Raw genomic sequence first — 18,413 nt, 5'->3', positions numbered from 1 at the left:
TGATGATTATTTTTTGGTCACTCAGTCTTTATAGACAAAAGGATGATTTATGAAAAGATATGTACTACTAATATATTATACATTCACAAACCAGTATAGAGATAATGTAGAGGGTAAGAAGGAGATGAAGTTAGACCAGATGTCTGAGCAAGCCCCAAACACCCCACACTGGGTTGTCTCTACAACTTTAATTTTGGAGCAGAAATTTGCCAGTATGGTTGGGAAAATGTGTGAATCACACCTACTAATAACTGTTCTTTTGGGGGGCTTTTCATTGGATCTGATTATCTAGCTTAATTGATCCTATGGAGGACAGCTTTAGTTGAAAGGGAAAATGGAAATCAAAGACTTAATTAAAAATATAATGTCGCTTGCTTGCTGTGAGGACACGAAAATAGACGATGAACACATTCTCTTCAATATTTATTCATGTGATTTTCATGGTAATTGGTTGGTCCCAGACTATAAAGGGGAAAACTTGGCAGAACAGATTACTCAGAAAAATAAGGATGCAAAACAATTCTGCATCTAAATTTACCCCCGAGTATATCAACCTATGTGCCTCCCCACTGTGCACTGATTGTTCAAGGCTCCTGGGGGCACTGATAACGGGTGACGGGGATGGTTGTGGCTGGGCTTCTGAGCTCCTGGGGAGCTGCTGAAGCTTCCGACCCTTGAAAATACCAGCTGGAAATAGGCCCGTGAGTTGGTCTGTAGGAACAGCCTCGGAGATGGCATCTGGTGCACTTTTTTTTTTTTTAATCTTTTCAACATCTTTCAGAAACATTTAGTCAGCGCTCTGTGTCTAAAATTATTCCCTGAGTCATTTATCACTGATTCATCACGTTGGCCTTGAAGGGCCAGCAAAGTGTGGTGGGCAGCGAGCATGCTTACATTTGAACAAGCTACTGTCACACATGGCTGGTTGTTCTGTGGGCTTCATTAATGTGATCTCAGGTTGTTTGTTAACGTGGTCTCAGGTTGTGACAGGTTTGAGAGCACATAGGGGCTTTTGCTTTCATATAATCACCAAACCACAACAGCCATCCAACATTCACATTTATTAGGTTGTTACTTTCTTCTTAGTGTAATTAAGAAAACACAAAGCCTTCCCCCAATCCCTCCACTTAATAAAGCCATGTTATTATTTTCCAATTCCCTTTTTACCAGTCAGTCTAGACTGTGCTGCCTTAACAAATAACAGGTGAATTCTGGTTGAAAGTGATTTAATCCAGCAGAGCTTCTGTTCCCACTCACACCAAGCTGGTGTCTGTGGCTCCCTAGCCTCTCTGGTCCTTCCTTGGGTGGCTCAGGGATGCAGGCTCGTCCATCTCCTGAATCTGCCTTGTTACCATGGAGAAGAGAGGGATGGAGGAAGATCAGGGGCCTCACTGGGAAGCTACACATGTCACTCAGCTCATGGTCCATTAGTCCCCACCTGACTCCAAGAGAGGTGGAGAAATGTAAGGAAGCATGAAAAGTGCTTGACTGACAAGGTCATCTCAACAATCTATCTTTTAACTTTCTGTCAATGTCGTGTCCCCAGATATGAACAAAAAAGGCAGAAAGGGTTTAATGAAAACCAATAGGCCCCCTCCTTCCTCCTTACCTTATTTCCAATTCCGAGAGAGACAGGCTCTGCCAATGGATTCTCTTTAAAGTTCTTTGAAGAGTGCTTGATTCATTAATTTAAAATTTCAAGACATTGTTTCTTGATGTTCCCTGTGAACACTCTTTGGTCTACCTCATTTTTGCTACCTCTTTAATTTTTTGACAAGTATTTTAGTTTTTCTAGTGCTTGTTTTTGTGCCTTGCAATCTACCGAGGCTCTCCCCAGGTCTATCAGTGTAAGGACCGGTGTCTCACAACTTCGTGCCCTGCCCCAGGCAGACTGGGTACCCTGCAGGTCCTTTCTTTCCTCCCCCTTCTTCCTCCATCTGTCTTCTGTCAGCACTGGCTTCACATTTTTCTTTAATGCACCAGAGCAAAGAAAGTGGCCTAGTGAATTCCCAAGTACTTATTAATGGCTGCAAAAATGACCAATATTGTTCTAATGTCATTTGACCTATATCTCACCCCATTAATTTTTTTTGGAGTATCTTTTGGAAGCACAGTATACAAAAACTTTCTTCTCTGGAATCATTTGAAAGTCAACTGCTCAGATATTCCATCACCCCCGAGAGTACTTGAGTGTGAATTCCTGCTAACAATTCTGCCTAACCATGGTACAGACACCCGAATGAATCAGACCTTTATCCTGCTGCATCACCACCAGCTCATCCTCCAGAGCCTTTTGTTGTCCCAGGAGTGTCCTTTGTCCTGAAAGGATCCAGTTCAGAATCATGTGCTGTGTTCAGTGGTGATGTCTATTTAGCCTCCTTCAACCTAGAACAGTTCTCAGTTCAGGTTCCTCTGATGTGTCTTCATTATTGGAGTCAGCTTATGCATCTTGGATGAACTATCAGAGGAACACTACTCGCTGTTTCACTGCATCCTGCTGGGGAGATGCTGACTGCTGCTGAGTGTTCACCTGGACGGCTTCACCAAGGAGGTGCTGGTGTGCCTCCCCATAGCAGACCCTCTCCTTTCCCTTGAGTTAACATTGGGGGAGGTACTTTGAAAACTACATAACTTCCCTCTTCATGATCAAACTTCCCATCTAATCACTGATTTATTTTTGCTGTTGTGGATTTCTAGTTTCCTGTTTTATTCAGTGGGCTGTTTGTTGTTGTTCAGTCGCTCAGTCGTGTCGGACTCTGCGACCCCATGGACTGCAGCACGCCAGGCTTCCCTGTCCTTCACCATCTCCTGGAGCTTGCTCAAACTCATGTCCATTGACTTGGTGATGCCATCCAACAGGTTATACTTAAGTTATCGTATTCATTTTGATGCTCCTTCCAGCTGGCTTCTATGTCCTTTTGATATGTCTTTATCTTTCAGCATCTTCTTTCTTCTGATGCAAAATGATAAACCTCGGCCACCTGGCAAAGTCCTGCAGTTACCCACTTCTCCAAATGAACTCTGCTCTGGTTCCTTCAGAGACCAAGATCTGGGCATTGCATGTGCTCATTGCTGGTGGGGTATTGCTGCTACCAGACCCTCTAAATGGGCAGACACTGTACACACACACACACACACACACACACACACACACTTATTTCCATATCTATTTCTATATCTATCTGTGAAAGTGAAGCATTAGTCGCTCAGTTGTGTCCGACTCTTTGCGACCATGCGGACTGTAGCCACCTGGCTCCTCTCTCCATGGGATTCTCCGGCTGAGAACACTTCAGTGGGTAGCCATTCCCTTTTCCAGGGGATCTTCTCCACCCCAGGGCTGAACCTGGGTCTCCTGCATTGCAGGCAGATTCTTTGCCATCTGAGCCACCAGAGAATTGGAAACCAGGCGTTCACAAAAATTCTTCTAATTTCAAGCTACAATCACAGGGTTCATTTTTACTTTTTTCCTTTTCTCTGTCTTCAACTTCCTTCTCCAACAATAATAAACCTGACTCCCATTATTCTCAACAATTTAATCTCTTTGATGAACTCCTTTGTATGTGATATATCACCCATCACGGCTGCTGCCCCTACTGTGTGTGGAAACCTTCCTCACCCAGCCTTGACTTGGACTTCCCGGCCCACCCGTTCTCCACGTGATTCCCTCCTCACCTTGTTCCTGCTCCGATGCCTGTGCCACTCTACCCTCCTACATACAGACCCTCCCCCTCCTTGGCTCTGACCACCACACTGCACTGACCAACCTTCTCCCTGGCATGGATGTCTCTGGCACCCTGTGCCAGTCCATCCATCCATCCCATGGGCATTTCCACTCTGCTAACACTCCAAGATGCCATGTGGGGCCATTGTGACTACATGACCCTCATAGCACCAAGACCTATCTTCTTGGCTTTTGGACTGATTGTTCTTTTAGGAAGGAAAAGGAGAAGAAAGGAAGGGGAAGGAGGAAGTTTTCAAAGTAATTCATAGCAAATTCTGGGCCTCCTGTCATTTCTCCTGTAACTTCTGCAGGAATCTCTACCAATAAGTACACTGCAACAATAGCATATCATCGTTATACCAACAAAACCAAAAATAATTATGGAACATATTGAAATTTTCCTGATTATCTTAAAGATGTTCTTTTTATAGTAAGTTTGTTGGAATCAAAATTGATAGATGATCTGCATAATGTGTTTCATTATGTCTCTTATGGTTCTCTCTGTTGCAACTTTCTTTCTGCCTCCCTCTTGATTTATTTGAGGAATTAAATCCCCCTTGATTTATTTGAGGAATTAGACATTTGTCTGTAAAATATCCCGCATTATGATTTGGGTACATTATGATTTGGGTACATTATGATTTGGGTACATTATGATTTGGGTCCTTGTTTCCTTGTGGCGTTATTTAACTTGTTTCTTGCCTCCTGTATTTTCTGTGAACTGGTAGACACAGAGATCTTTAAAAACAGCCTTATTGGGATATAATTTACATAACACCCATTTAAAGTGTATGATTCAGTGGTTTTTAGTATATTCACAGATATGTGCATCCATCATCACAGTCCATTTTGTAATTTCATGCAGTACCATTTAGCTATCACCCTTCTAGTCTCCCATTCTCCAGCATTAGGAATCACTCAGCAGTTTTCTGTCTCTGTAGATTATCCCATTCTGGATTTTCATATGAACAGAATCATACAACATGTACACTTTTGTGACTAATTTTTTTCACTTAGCATAATGTTTTAAAGGCTTATCTATGCTGTAACATGTGTTAGCACTTCCTTTTTATGGATGAATAACACTCCATTTATGAATATACCACATTTTATTTATGATTAATCTGTTGATGGGCAGTTGGCAATTGTGAATAATGCCACTGTAAACATTATATAAAAGTTTCTGAATGGACATATATTTCATTTACCTTGGATATATACCTAGGAGTTGAATTAGTATGTCAAATGGTAACTTTATAAATAGTCACTTGAAATGCCAGACAATTTTCCAAAGCAGCTGCATCATTAAGCAGTGTATAAGGGTTCTAATTTCTCTGTGTCATCACCAACACTTGTTATTATTTGACTTTTAAATTCTAGAATACTAGTGGATATAAAGTGGTGTACCAGACTGGTTCCAAATAGGAAAAGGATATGTTAAGGCTGTATATTGTCACCCTGCTTATTTAACTTATATGCAGAGTACATCATGAGAAACGCTGGACTGGAAGAAACACAAGCTGGAATCAAGTTTGCCGGGAGAAATATCAGTAACCTCAGACATGCAGATGACACCACCCTTATGGCAGAAAGTGAAGAGGAACTAAAAAGCCTCTTGATGAAAGTAAAAGCGGAGAGTGAAAAATTTGGCTTAAAGCTCAACATTCAGAAAATGAAGATCATGGCATCTGGTCCCATCACTCCATGGGAAATGGAGAAACAGTGGAAACAGTGTCAGACTTTATTTTTGGGGGCTCCAAAATCACTGCAGATGGTGATTGCAGCCATGAAATTAAAAGATGCTTACTCCTTGGAAGAAAAGTTATGACCAACCTAGATAGCATTTTCAAAAGCAGAGACATTACTTTGCCGACTAAGGTCCATCTAGTCAAGGCTATGGTTTTTCCAGTAGTCATGTATGGATGTGAGAGTTGGACTGTATTGGTGTTGGAGAAGACTCTTGAGAGTCCCTTGGACTGCAAGGAGATCCAACCAGTCCATTCTGAAGGAGATCAGCCCTGGGATTTCTTTGGAAGGAATGATGCTAAAGCTGAAACTCCAGTACTCTGGCCACCTCATGAGAAGAGTTGACTCATTGGAAAAGACTTTGATGCTGGGACGGATTGGGGGCAGGAGGAGAAGGGTACGACCAAGGATGAGATGGCTGGATGGCATCACTAACTTGATGGACGTGAGTCTGAGTGAACTCAAGGAGTTGGTGATGGACAGGGAGGCCTGGCGTGCTGCAGTTCATGGGGTCGCAGAGAGTTGGACACGACTGAGTGACTGAACTGAACTGAACTGACTGTGGTTTTGATTTGCATTTTCCTTGATGACTCTTGATGCTGAGCACCCTTTCATGTGCTTATTGGCCATCTGGGTATCTTCTTTGGAGAAATGTTTGTTCAGATCTTTTGCTCATTTTTTCCCTTCATTTTTTTTTTATTGTGGTAAAATATATATAGTGTAAAATTTGCCATCTTAACCATTTTTGAGTGTACAGTGATATTAAGTATGTTCATATAGATATACAACCATCACCACCATCTACCTCCAGAACTCTTTTTGTCTTACAACACTGAAACTTTATACTCGTTAAGCAATAACTCCTGCCTGCAATGCAGGAGACCTGGGGTTGATCCCTGGGTTTGGAAGATCCCCTGGAGAATGGAAAGGCTACTCACTCCAGTATTCTGGCCTGGAGAATTCCATGGAGCGTATAGTCCATGGGGTTACAAAGAGTCAAACACGACTGAGTGACGTTCACTCACTCACTCATTCCCATCTCAGAGCCCCTGGCCTTCACCACTTTACTTTCTCTGTCTATGATTTTGACTACTCCAAGTACCTCATGGGCTTCTCCAGTGACTCAGTGGTAGAGAACCCATCTGCAATGCAGGAGACGTGGCAGGAACTTTGGGTTTGATTCCTGGGTCAGGAAGATCCCCTGGAGAAGGAAATGGCAACCCAATCCAGTATTCTTGTCTGGAAAATCCCACAGACAGTCCATGGGGTCTCAAGAGTTGGGAATGACTTAGCAACTAAACAACAAGTATCTCATATACTTGTACTCATACAGTATTTGTCTCTTTATGTTGGTTTCTTTCACTTAATATAATGCCCTCAAGTTTTATTCACACTGTAGCATGAGTACAAATTCCCTTCCTTTTTAAAGTTAACTAATATTCCATTGTATGTATGAGTTCCAGTTTCTACACATCTTTGCCAACATTTCTTATTTTCTGTTTTTTTTTTTTAATAATAGCCATCACAATGGCTATGAGGTGTATTTCATTATACTTTGGTCTTAGATCCATTTTCAGTTAGTTTTTGTATGTTGTGTCGGTTAAGGGTGCGGATTTATTTTTTTGCATGTGGATATCCAGTTTTCCCAGAGACATTTGTTGAAAAAATTGTCCTTTCTATAGTCAAAGGCCTTGGCTTCCCAGTCAAAAAAAATTGCCCACATATGTGGGGGTTTTGTTTTCTGGGCCCTCTATTCTATTCCGTTGGTCGATATGCCTATCTTTAAACCAATATCTTATTGTTTCGATTACTGTAACTTTGTAGTGAGTTTTGAAATTAGGAAGTGTGAGTCTTCTTAGTTCTTTTTCTTTTTTCAAGATTGTTTTGGTTATTCATGTCCCTTGAAAGCAGAGACATTATTTTACCAACAAAGGTCCGTCTAGTCAAGGCTATGGTTTTTCCAGTGGTCATGTATGGATGTGAGAGTTGGACTATAAAGAAAGCTGAGCACTAAAGAATTGATGCTTTTGAACTCTGGTGTTGGAGAAGACTCTTGAGAGTCCCTTGGATGCAAGGAGATCCAACCAGTCCATCCTAAAGGAGATCAGTCCTGGGTGTTCATTGGAAGGACTGATGTTGAAGCTGAAACTCCAATACTTTGGCCACCTGATGCAAAGAGCTTACTCATTTGAAAAGACCCTGATGCTGGGCAAGACTGAGGTCAGGAGGAGAAGGAGATGACAGAGGATGAGATGGTTGGATGGCATCACCGTCTTGGTGGACTTGGGTTTGGGTGAACTCTGGGAATTGGTGATGGACAGGGAGGCCTGGCGTGCTGCTATTCATGGGGTCGCAAAGATTCAGACACAACTGAGCTACTGAACTGAACTGAGCTGAATATAAATAGTGTTGTTTTAAATTTCAAATTCAACTTGTTCATTGCTTACATATAGAAAAGCAATTGGCTTTTGTGTATTAACCTCTTATCCTGAAACCTTGATGCAATCATGTATTCATTCCAGGAAAGTTGGGTTCTTTTTTTTTTTTTTGGTTGTTGTTGCTGTTGATTTTTTGAGGTTTATTCATAGATAATCATATTATCTGTGAGCAAACACAGTTTTTTTTTTTCCTTCTCAAGTATTTCCTTTCTTGACTTACTGTATTAGTTAGGACTTCCATTTTGGTGTTGAAAAAGAGTAATGTAATGGGACATCCTTCCCTTGTTCCTACTTATAGTTGGAAAGCATCATTACTTATAATATTCCTTTATTATCCTTTTAATATTCCTGAGATCTGTAGTGATGACCCTTTTTTCACTTCTGATATGAGTAATTTGTGTTTTCTTTCTTTTTCTCTTAGGTAGCCTGGTTAAAGGCTTACTGATTTTAACTTTTAAGAGAATTAGCTTTTGGACTCATTGATTTTCTATACTGATTTCCTATTTCAATTTCATTGATTTCTGCTCTAGTTTTTATTATTTCTCTCTCTTATTTGAACTTAAATTGCTCTTGCTTTTCTAGTTTCCTATGGTGGAAGTTTAGATGATTGATTTCAGATCTTTCTTCTTTTACAATACATGCGTATTTTAGCCTATCTTCCTTGTTGTTCAGTCACTAAGTCATGTCCAACTCTTTGCCACCCCATGAACTGCAGCATGCCAGGCTTCCCTGTCCTTCATTATCTCCTGGAGTTTGCTCAAGCTCATGCTCATGGTGATGCCATCCAACTGTCTCATCCTCTGCCACACACAGTTTTCTAGGGTTAACATTCCTTGTGTCATTTTTGTAGCAAAACCCTCTATGCATCTGGAGGAGTTTGTCCTAAGTTTATCTGGCTGCTGGGCTTTTAAGATCAGCCTTTGACATTTCCAACACATGGCAGGTCAGCCCCACAGATAGTCTATGGGCTGCCAGTTCTCTGGGCAGAATCCAGATGGGCTTTCAGCACGTATTTATGGGAATGAAGTAAACTATTTCTTTATATTTCTTATCCTTCTGTGTGCCTTTGGTTCCATGTGTGCTTGTTTATACTGGCCATCCTAGGCACTACAAAAACATTGACCAGTGGTCCTCAGCTTGGGCAACATGTTGCAGTCATGGAGGGAATATGAAACATACTAGTGGCCAGGCCCCCAAGCTCCTGGTGGAGCTGGCCTGGGCATGGAGTTATGGAAAGCCCCTCAGCTGATGCCAACATGAGCCTCGGTTTAGACCACTGTCCCAGACACCTCCCCATCATAAATCCTGCATCTGTCCTATTGCCCTAGAACAGAAACGAATGTTAATCATTAAGAAGTGGGAATAAGGAATCAATGTAAAGGCAACACCCTGACAGTACTAGGCTCAGCCTGACCTCCTGGATGCCTTCATCCTCCTAAAAGGGGCCTGTTATGCACTCAGGGGTCCTTCTGGGTGGGGAATTCTACGGAGCTCCAGGAGGATTAAACAACCTTGATGCAAAGATGCCAGAAAGTCTTGCATAAGGTGGTTTTTTTTTTTTTTTTTTCCTGAATGTGCCCATCAGATTACATCCTTACTGAGGCTTAGTGCCCAAGAGTCAGGGGACCTGACTGGGAAGTTTCTTCCCCTTCAATACTTACAGAGTTGGGTGGAGAGGGGCCTCATAGCAGAGTTGGATCCCAGGAGAGGAAAACATCCTCATTTAAAAAAGTTTAAAACCTGAAGCAGATGGCTTCTGATATCCACATCTGGAGCATAGAGTTAGTGGAAGACTGTGATATGGGACTGAAGGCCCAGAGATACAGGACTGAAAGACATCCCATGTCTTTGGGGTTGATGGAGGGGGAAGAGATAAGAGTGACCATATTATGGCAGGGGAGTGAGACTAAGAACTTGGGGAAAGATGAATTGTCTTTCCCCAAGAGATTGTCACATTGAGTGAAGTATCAGACAAAGAAAGAGAAATATCATATGATATCACTTATATGTACTTATAAAAAAAATGGTTCAAACAAACTTACTTACAAAACAGAAATAGAGTCACAGATGTAGAAAACCAACTTATGGTTACCAGGGAGGAAAGTGGGAAGGCATAAATTGGGAGGTTGAGGCTGACACATACACACTACTGTATATAAAACAGATAATGACTAAGAACATAGTGTGTAGTGCAGGGAACTCTACTCCATACTCTGTAATGACCTATACAGGAAGACAATCTAAAAAAGAGTGGATATATGTAATGTTGGACAAGGAAATGGCAACCCACTTCAGTATCCTTGTCGGGACAATCCCATGGACAGAGTAGCCTGGTGGGCTACAGTCCATGGTGTCACAAAGAGTTGGACATGACTGAGCGACTAACAACACACACACACACGTATATGTATGGGATTCTACATGGCACTAGTGGTAAAGAACCCATCTGCTAATGCAGGAGATATAAGAGACACAGGTTTGATCTTTGGATAGGGAGGATCCCCTGGAAGAGGGCATGACAACCCACTCCAGTATTCTTGCCTGGAGTATTCTTGTACTTGCCTCCAGTATTCTTGCCTCCATAGACAGAGGAGCCTGGAAGACTACAGTCCAGTTCAGTTCAGTTCAGTCGCTCATTTGTGTCTGACTCTTTGTGACCTCATGGACTGCAGCACAGCAGGACTCCCTGTCCATCACCAACTCCTGGAGTTTACTCAAACTCATGTCCATTGAGTCGGTGATGCCATCCAACCATCTTATCCTCTGTCTTTCTCTTCTCCTCCCACCTTCAATCTTTCCCAGCATCGGGGTCTTTTCAAATGAGTCAGTGTTTCATTTCAGGTGGCCAAAGTATTAGAGTCTCAGCTTCAGCATCAGTCCTTTCAATGAATATTCAGGACTGATTTCCTGATGGACTGGTTTGATCTCCTTGCACTCAAGGGACTCTCAAGAATCTCCACCAAGACCTCAGTTCAAAAACATCAATTCTTTAATGCTCAGCTCTTTATAGTCCAACTTTCACATCCATACATGACTACTAAAAAAATCATAGCTTTGACGAGACGGACCTTGTTGGCAAAGTAATGTCTCTGCTTTTTAATATACTGTCTAGGTTGGCCATAACTTTTCCTCCAATAAGCAAGCATCTTTCATTTTATGGCTGAAGTCACCATCTACAGTGATTTTGGAGCCCACCAAAATAAAGTCTGTCAATGTTTCCACTGTTTCCCCTGTTTCCCCGTCTATTTGCCATGAAGTGATGGGACCAGATGCCATGATCTTAGTTTTGTGAATGTTGAGTTTTAAGCCAACTTTTTCACTCTCCTCTTTCACTTTCATCAAGAGGCTCTTTAGTTCTTCTTTGCTTTCTGCCATAAAGGTGGTGTCATCTGCATATCTGAGGTTATTGATATTTCTTCCAGAAATATCTTGATTCCAATCTTGATTCCAGCTTGAGCTTCATCCAGTCCAGCATTTCTCATGATATACCCTGCATAAGTTAAATAAGCAGAGTGACAATATACAGCCTTGACGTACTTCTTTCCCCATTTGGAACCATTCTGTTGTTCCGTGTCCAGTTCCAACTGTTACTTCCTGACCTGCATACAGATTCTCAGGAGGCAGGTCAGGTGGTCTGGTATTCCCATCTCTTTCAGAATTTTCCACAGTTTGTTGTGATCCACACAGTCAAAGGCTTTGGTATAGTCAATAAAGCAGAAGTAGGTGTCTTTTTGGAACTCTCTTGCTTTTCCGATGGTCCAACAGATGTTGGCAATTTGATCTCTGTTTCCTCTGCCTTTTCTAAATCCAGCTTGAACATCTGGAAGTTCACAGTTCATGTACTGTTGAAGCCTGGCTTGGAGAATTTTCAGTGTAACTTTGCCAGCATGAGATGAGTGCAATTGTGCAGTAGTTTGAACATTCTTTGGCATTGCCTTTCTTTGGGATTGGAATTAAAACTGACCTTTTCCAGTCCTGTGGTGACTGCCGAGTTTTCCAAATTTGCTGGCATATTGAGTGCAGCGCTTTCACAGCATCATCTTTCAGGATTTGAAATAGCTCAACTGGAATTCCATCACCTCCACTAGCTTTGTTTGTAGTGATGCTTCCTAAGGCCCACTTGACTTCACATTCCAGGATGACTGGCTCTAGGTGAGTTATCATACCATCGTGATTATCTGGGTCATGAAGATCTTTTTGTACAGTTCTTCTGTGTATTCTTGCTACCTCTTCTTAAGATCTTCTGCTTCTGTTAGGTCTATACCATTTCTGTCCTTAATTGTGCCCATATTTGCATGAAATGTTCCCTTGGTATCTCTAATTTTCTTGAAGAGATCTCTAGTCTTTCCTATTGTTTCTGCTGTATTCTATTCTATTGTTTTCCTCTATTTCTTTGCACTGATCACTGAGGAAGGCTTTCTTATCTCTCCTTGCTATTCTTTGGAACTCTGCATTCAAATAGGTATATCTATCCTTTTCTCCTTTGCCTTTAGCTCCTCTTCTTTTCACAGCTATTTGTAAGGCCTCCCCAGACAACCATTTTGCCTTTTTTCATTTCTTTTTCTCGGAGATGATCTTGATCCCTGCTTCCTGTACAGTGTCACGAACCTCCGTCCATAGTTCTTCAGGCACTCTGTCTATCAGATCTAGTCCCTTGAATCTATTTCTCACTTCCACTGTATAATCGTAAGGGATTTGATTTAGGTCATAACTGAGTGGTTTAGTGGTTTTCCCTCCTTTTTTCAATTTAAGTCTGAATTTGGCAATAAGGATTTCATGATCTGAGCCACAGTTAGCTCCCGGTCTTGTGTTTGCTGACTAAGCTTCTCCATCTTTGACTGCAAAGAATATAATCAATCTGATTTTGGTGTTGACCGTCTGGTGATGTCCATGTGAGGAGTCTTCTCTTGTGTTGTTGGAAGAGGGTGTTTGCTATGACCAGTGTGTTCTCTTGGCAACTCTCTTAGCCTTTGCCCAGCTTCATTCCAAGGCCAAATTTGCCTGTTACTCCAGGTATTTCTTGACTTCCTACTTTTGCATTCCAGTCCCCTATAATGAAAAGGACATCTTTTTTGGATGTTAGTTCTAGAAGGTCTTGTAGGTCTTCACAGAACCATTCAACTTCAGCTTCTTCAGCATTACTGGTCGGGGCATAGACTTGGATTACTGTGATATTGGATGGTTTGCCTTGGAAATGAATAGAGATCATTCTGTCGTTTTTGACATTGCAGCTAAGGACATGGAACAACAGACTGGTTCCAAATAGGAAAAGGAGTACATCATGGCTGTATATTGTTACTCTGCTTATTTAACTTATATGTAGAGTACATCATGAGAAACACTGGGCTGGAGGAAGCACAAGCTGGAATCAAGATTGCTGGGAGAAATATCAATAACCTCAGATATGCAGATGACACCACCCTTATGGCAGAAAGTGAAGAAAAACTAAACAGCCTCTTGATGAAAGTGAAGAAGGAGAGTGAAAAAGTTGGCTTAAAACTCAACATTCAGAAGACTAAGATCATGGCATCCAATCCCATCACTTCATGGCAAGTAGATGGGGAAACAGTGGAAACAGTGTCAGACTTTATTTGGGGGGGGCTCCAAAATCACTGCAGATGGTGACTGCAGCCATGAAATTAAAAGATGCTTACTCCTTGGAAGCAAAGTTATGACCAATCTAGACAGCATATTAAAAAGCAGAGACATTACTTTGTCAACAAAGATCCATCTAGTCAAGGCTATGGTTTTTCCAGTGGTCATATATGGATGTGAGAGTTGGACTATAAAGAAAGCTGAGCTCTGAATAATTGATGCTTTTGAACTGTGGTGTTGGAGAAGACTCTTGAGAGTCCCTTGGACTGCAAGGATATCCAACAAGTCCATCTTAAAGGAGATCAATCCTGGGTTTTCATTGGAAGGACTGATGCTGAGGCTGAAACTCCAATACTTTGGCCACCTGACGTGAAGAGCTGACTCATTTGAGAAGACCCTGATGCTGGGCAAGATTGAGGGCAGGAGGAGAAGGGGACAACAGAGGATGAGATGGTTGGGTGCCATCACTGACTCCATGGGCATGGGTTTGGGTGGACTCCAGGAGTTGGTGATGGACAGGGAGGCCTGGCATGCTACAGTTCATGGGGTCACAAAGAGTCAGACATGACTGAGTGACTGAACTGAACTGCATCTTGGACTCTTTTGTTGACTATGATGGCTACTCCATTTCTTCTAAGGGATTCTTGCCCACAGTAGTAGATATAATGGTCATCTAAGTTAAATTCACCCATTCCGTCCATTTTAGTTCGCTGATTCCTAGAATGTCGATGTTCACTCTTGCCATCTCCTGTTTTGACCACTTCCAATTTGCCTTGATTCATGGACCTAACATTCCAGGTTCCTTTGCAATATTGCTCTTTACAGCATCAGACTTTACTTCCATCACCAGTCACATCCACAACTGGGTATTGTTATTGCTTTGGCTCTGTCTCTTCATTCTTTCTGGAGTTATTTCTCCACTGATCTCCAGTAGCATATTAATAGGGCACCTACTGACCTGTGGAGTTCATCTTTCAGTGTCCTATCTTTTTGCTTTTTCATACTGTGCATGGGGTTCTCAAGGCAAGAATACTGATGTGGTTTGCCATTCCCTTTTCCAGTGGACCACATTTTGTCAGAACTCTCCACCATGACCTGTCTGTTTTGGGTGGCTCTACATGGCATGGCTCATAGTTTCATTGAGTTAGACAAGACTACAGTCTATAGGTTTGCAAAGCGTCCAACACAACTGAAGTGACTTAGCACACAATGCACGCATGTATATGTATAACTGATACACTTTGCTGTACAGCAGAAACTAACACAATACTTTAAATCAACTATTTGTATTGATACTACAACTATTTATATTGGAATATATTTTACTCCAATATAATAAAATAAAAAAGAACTTGGGGAAAGAATATTGACACAAGTAAGGAAAATGGATGTGTCTTCAGGTCCCCAAGGTAGGAATGGGAGAGATCTGGTTGCTCTGAGAGGGATAAGTTCTGAGCAATGAGGCTGGAGAGAGAGTGGAGTACCCAGGCAACCCAGATACATTGTGAGGGCCAATTATGGGCTTGGAGCATCCGTGGATGTAGTGAGGTACCGACTCCCTGCCCCACCTTCCCTCCCTCTCAAAGGAGCAGGCCCCTAGGGCTGCATCCAAAGCAAGAGAGACTGCTCCTGGCCAGACTTCATACTGCCTCTTTCAAGTGTGATCTCTCCTATGAGTGCACTGACTCAGGGTGGTGGTGGGGACTGGTGGCCTCCAGGGACCAGAGCACAGGCCCAGGAGCAAAGCAAGGAGACAGAGCTCCTCCTGGGACCTGCACCCCATCTCAGGCCTTCATCTGTTCAGGAGGAGTTCATGGACAGGCACGATACCCAGCTCCAGAACTGAGTGACCAGGAACTGCAGCACTGCCCCTCCATCGCAGCTAGGGTCACCCTCTAGTAGAAACTTGGAGCCCCTCATCACAGCCGTGGACTCCTTCCTGGCAGGCAGGCAGGATGCTGGTGGGTGGCCTGGGGAGAGTTGGTGTGGAAGGAAGGAACCTGAGAATGCTGAGCTGGAGGCTGAGTTGGGTTTCCAGGTGGAAGAAGCACAGTCTGGGCCAGGGACCACTGTCCAAAGGCCCAAAGGTAGCAGGGGCTCTGGAGCCTGTAGATACCGCTGGGTGGTGTGGGACAGAGGTTTCTGGGTCCCAGGAGGGTAGGAGGGGAGCAGGAGAGAGGAGGCTGGCACCAGGTGAGCGAGCTCACCAGTCCCTGGTTGCTAAAGGTGGGGGAGGGCATGGTTTAGTCCCAGCTGCTGCTGCTGGTTTAGTCCCAGAGGGGTGGACAAATGAGCTGACTAAATTGACTGGCCAGTGACAGTAGCCAGGGACTTGGCAGACACCATCTCTGGAAGGGTGATCCCGGGTGCCTAAGGAGCCTGCCCTTCCAGTTTCGACTCCCAGTGTGGAGGGATGTTCTCTGTTCTCTGACTGTGGGTGGTACTAACCTTCCTTGTGCATCCCTCCCAGATCCGGACAAAGGACAGGATCTTTGACAGTATCAGCCACCTCATCAACCACCACCTGGAAAACAGCCTGCCCATCGTCTCTGCCGGGAGCGAGCTCTGCCTGCAGCAGCCAGTGGAGAGAAACCCATGATCCGCCAGCTGCCCTGTCTGACACTGCACCTGTGGTCAAGAGGGCTTGGTTCTTCCCAGTAGATGGGTATCGGGCCCCGGGAACCTGGGCAGCTGTCCACTGGCTCAGAGCTTTGTTCAGAAGCCCCAGGAGGAAGGCTTCCCTAAGATGCAAGTTTCATAAACTTGTTCAGAATTCTCATTAGCATATTAAAGGTGTACATACCTATACATCCTGTACAAATTATCCCTCTATATTTATATTTTTTAAGACTAAGAAAGATGTAAGACTAATGTTCTGTGCTGTATGTTTTTAATGAAAACTAAGTTTGACTGTAGTTGTCCAGGCAAAATGTTAATTCAGCTGACCCATTCCACTGGGAAATTCCACTGGGAAAGTGTTACCTATTAAGCACAATACAGGGAATAGAAGCAGCAGGAGGGTCAGTACTAAACACTTGGGATGTAACAGAGTAAGACAAGATGCTGCCCGTGCTCTGCATGCAAAGCGCTCTGAAGTGCTGGTCCTTAGGGCCGTCCCTTCTCATTGGTGACGCCTCCCAGGCTGCCTGCACCACACCCATGTTCATGGGGTTTCCAGCACCAGAGTTTGGGGTGCTGTGCTAAAAGCAGACGTCACTCCAGCTGTTTCAGGTAGTACTGAGCACAGGCATGCTTTTCCCATGACCCTGGTTGCCCAGGGGTTCTTGGGGTTTCACTTCACTGCCAAATAGGGCCCAAAATAAGCCTCACGGATCAAGATCTTGACAGGTAAATGCTTCCTTTGTTTTTATCAGTTTAATGGCAAAGCGAGGGTGTGTGCAGGGATACTGGGTAGCCGGGGATGTGTACATCCTCTCAGCCAATGGGCTGCTGCCGTACCTGCTCGTGAAATCCTGTCCCCTTTATATTCAGTAGAGGAGGAAGCATGCATTCGACCTGCACAGAATATGGGTGCAAACACGTGTTCTCAGAGATGTTCCTTCGGTTGTGGATGAGTAAGGTTTGCCTAAACCTACGGACCAGGCTCAGGAGCTTTGGGAATCAGTTTGAAGTCCTGCTTCTGGAGAGATGGGTGGGTCTAGTGTCTGGTTTGTTTCCACGATAGGTTTCCCAATTGCTCCATGAAGAGGGTACCTGCCCCAGGCAGCACTTTGTCCCAGCTCCTTCCTTCAGAGTCAAATGCTCTGATCTCCTACTGGGTCTTCTGGTTTTAGGAAATTTGACAATGTTTCTAAATGTCTGGCTTGAGATTTCCATGCGATTTAACAGCTGATGACTTTTAAAAGATAGAAAGATTTATTCATTCAATGGCACCTTCCCACTAGTGCCACGACGTTGGCTCTTGTCCAGTTGAAATCCCCTCTTGGGCAGCACCCCCTTCATCAGTGCAACAGAAAGACCCTCCACATACACTTAGCCTTTAATAGTAATAAATTTGATGCTTCCAGAATGAGGAGCAAAAAGTAGATTTTTGAAAACACTGACGAGCGCTAATTCCACAAAGTTCTAATACTGTGTGTGAACCCTATTTCTACTTTGAGGGGGTGTGCTTGGCCAGGATGGGAGAATGGGGTAGAGCTGACAGTTTAGGATGGGTTGGGGAAGGTCCAGAGCTTCATATTAGCATTCTGTGGAATTTTACCCCATGAATCCAAGCTGACAGTGGTTTCAATCTTCTAGAATGTTCTGCCGTGAATGGGAACTTTGTGGGGAGTCTGACACTAATCTAGAACCACTCCCCCTCCCCAACTCTGCCTCTTTCTGGACTGGTTCTGCTTTCAGGTGCAATTGGGATACCTGTTCCAGCTTATCCAGAGGCAGTAGGGGCTGAGTGGGGATGGGCTGAGTAGCTGGGTTGGGCTCCTCCCCTGTGACAATGCAGATTTGAGGTGGCTGTGAGAATTGCCCCGCATTCTTTATGTATACCTGCATCCTGGAGATGTCCATAAATGTCTGACCTCTGCGGGAGGCACGATCCTTCTCTGTATGCGAGTGTACACACATATTCATGAATCAAACGACTTCTTTCAACAGTCTTGCACTCTCCGCTGCTAAGGCCAAAACATTCACGTTTAGGGCAAAGCGGAGAAGGAAACAAGAGCGAAGACCTCAGAGCCCCTGAACACTTGATCTGTGTCTTCTTTTCTCTCCAGTGTGCAAGAAATGCTAATCTGCGGTTTTAGTAGCTCTCTGCTCTGAAGTTAGTGTTTATCTCAGTGGTGATAAGCAATATTTTTTTTTGTTTTTTGGGTTTTTTGGCATGAGAATCAATTTACAAAATTAAAAGTATGGGGGGATCAAATATCGTTTCAATGTTAATTAAAATATGTATT

At 43.4% G+C, this 18,413-nt stretch overlaps 1 protein-coding gene across 2 annotated transcripts in view; it reads left to right on the top strand.

Annotated features, from left to right (window-relative positions):
* The window catches only part of SHC3 (SHC adaptor protein 3), a 187,338-nt gene extending 170,970 nt beyond the window's left edge, over positions 1-16,368 (top strand). The window contains exon 12 of one of the 2 annotated variants that reach the window (XM_069575584.1): positions 15,971-16,368. In XM_069575584.1, coding sequence (XP_069431685.1) covers positions 15,971-16,099 — 129 coding nt within the window. In that variant the 3' untranslated portion in view covers positions 16,100-16,368. The remainder of the gene's footprint in view (positions 1-15,970) is intronic. The other variant, XM_069575583.1, reaches the window with a different exon arrangement.
* Positions 16,369-18,413: the final 2,045 nt, after the last annotated feature.

Source organism: Ovis canadensis, chromosome 2 (assembly GCF_042477335.2).
Source record: "Ovis canadensis isolate MfBH-ARS-UI-01 breed Bighorn chromosome 2, ARS-UI_OviCan_v2, whole genome shotgun sequence".
In the NCBI taxonomy this organism is placed as follows: Eukaryota; Metazoa; Chordata; class Mammalia; order Artiodactyla; family Bovidae; genus Ovis; species Ovis canadensis.
Note: the sequence above shows the minus strand (reverse complement) of the source record. Positions and strands in the feature narration are given on the sequence as shown.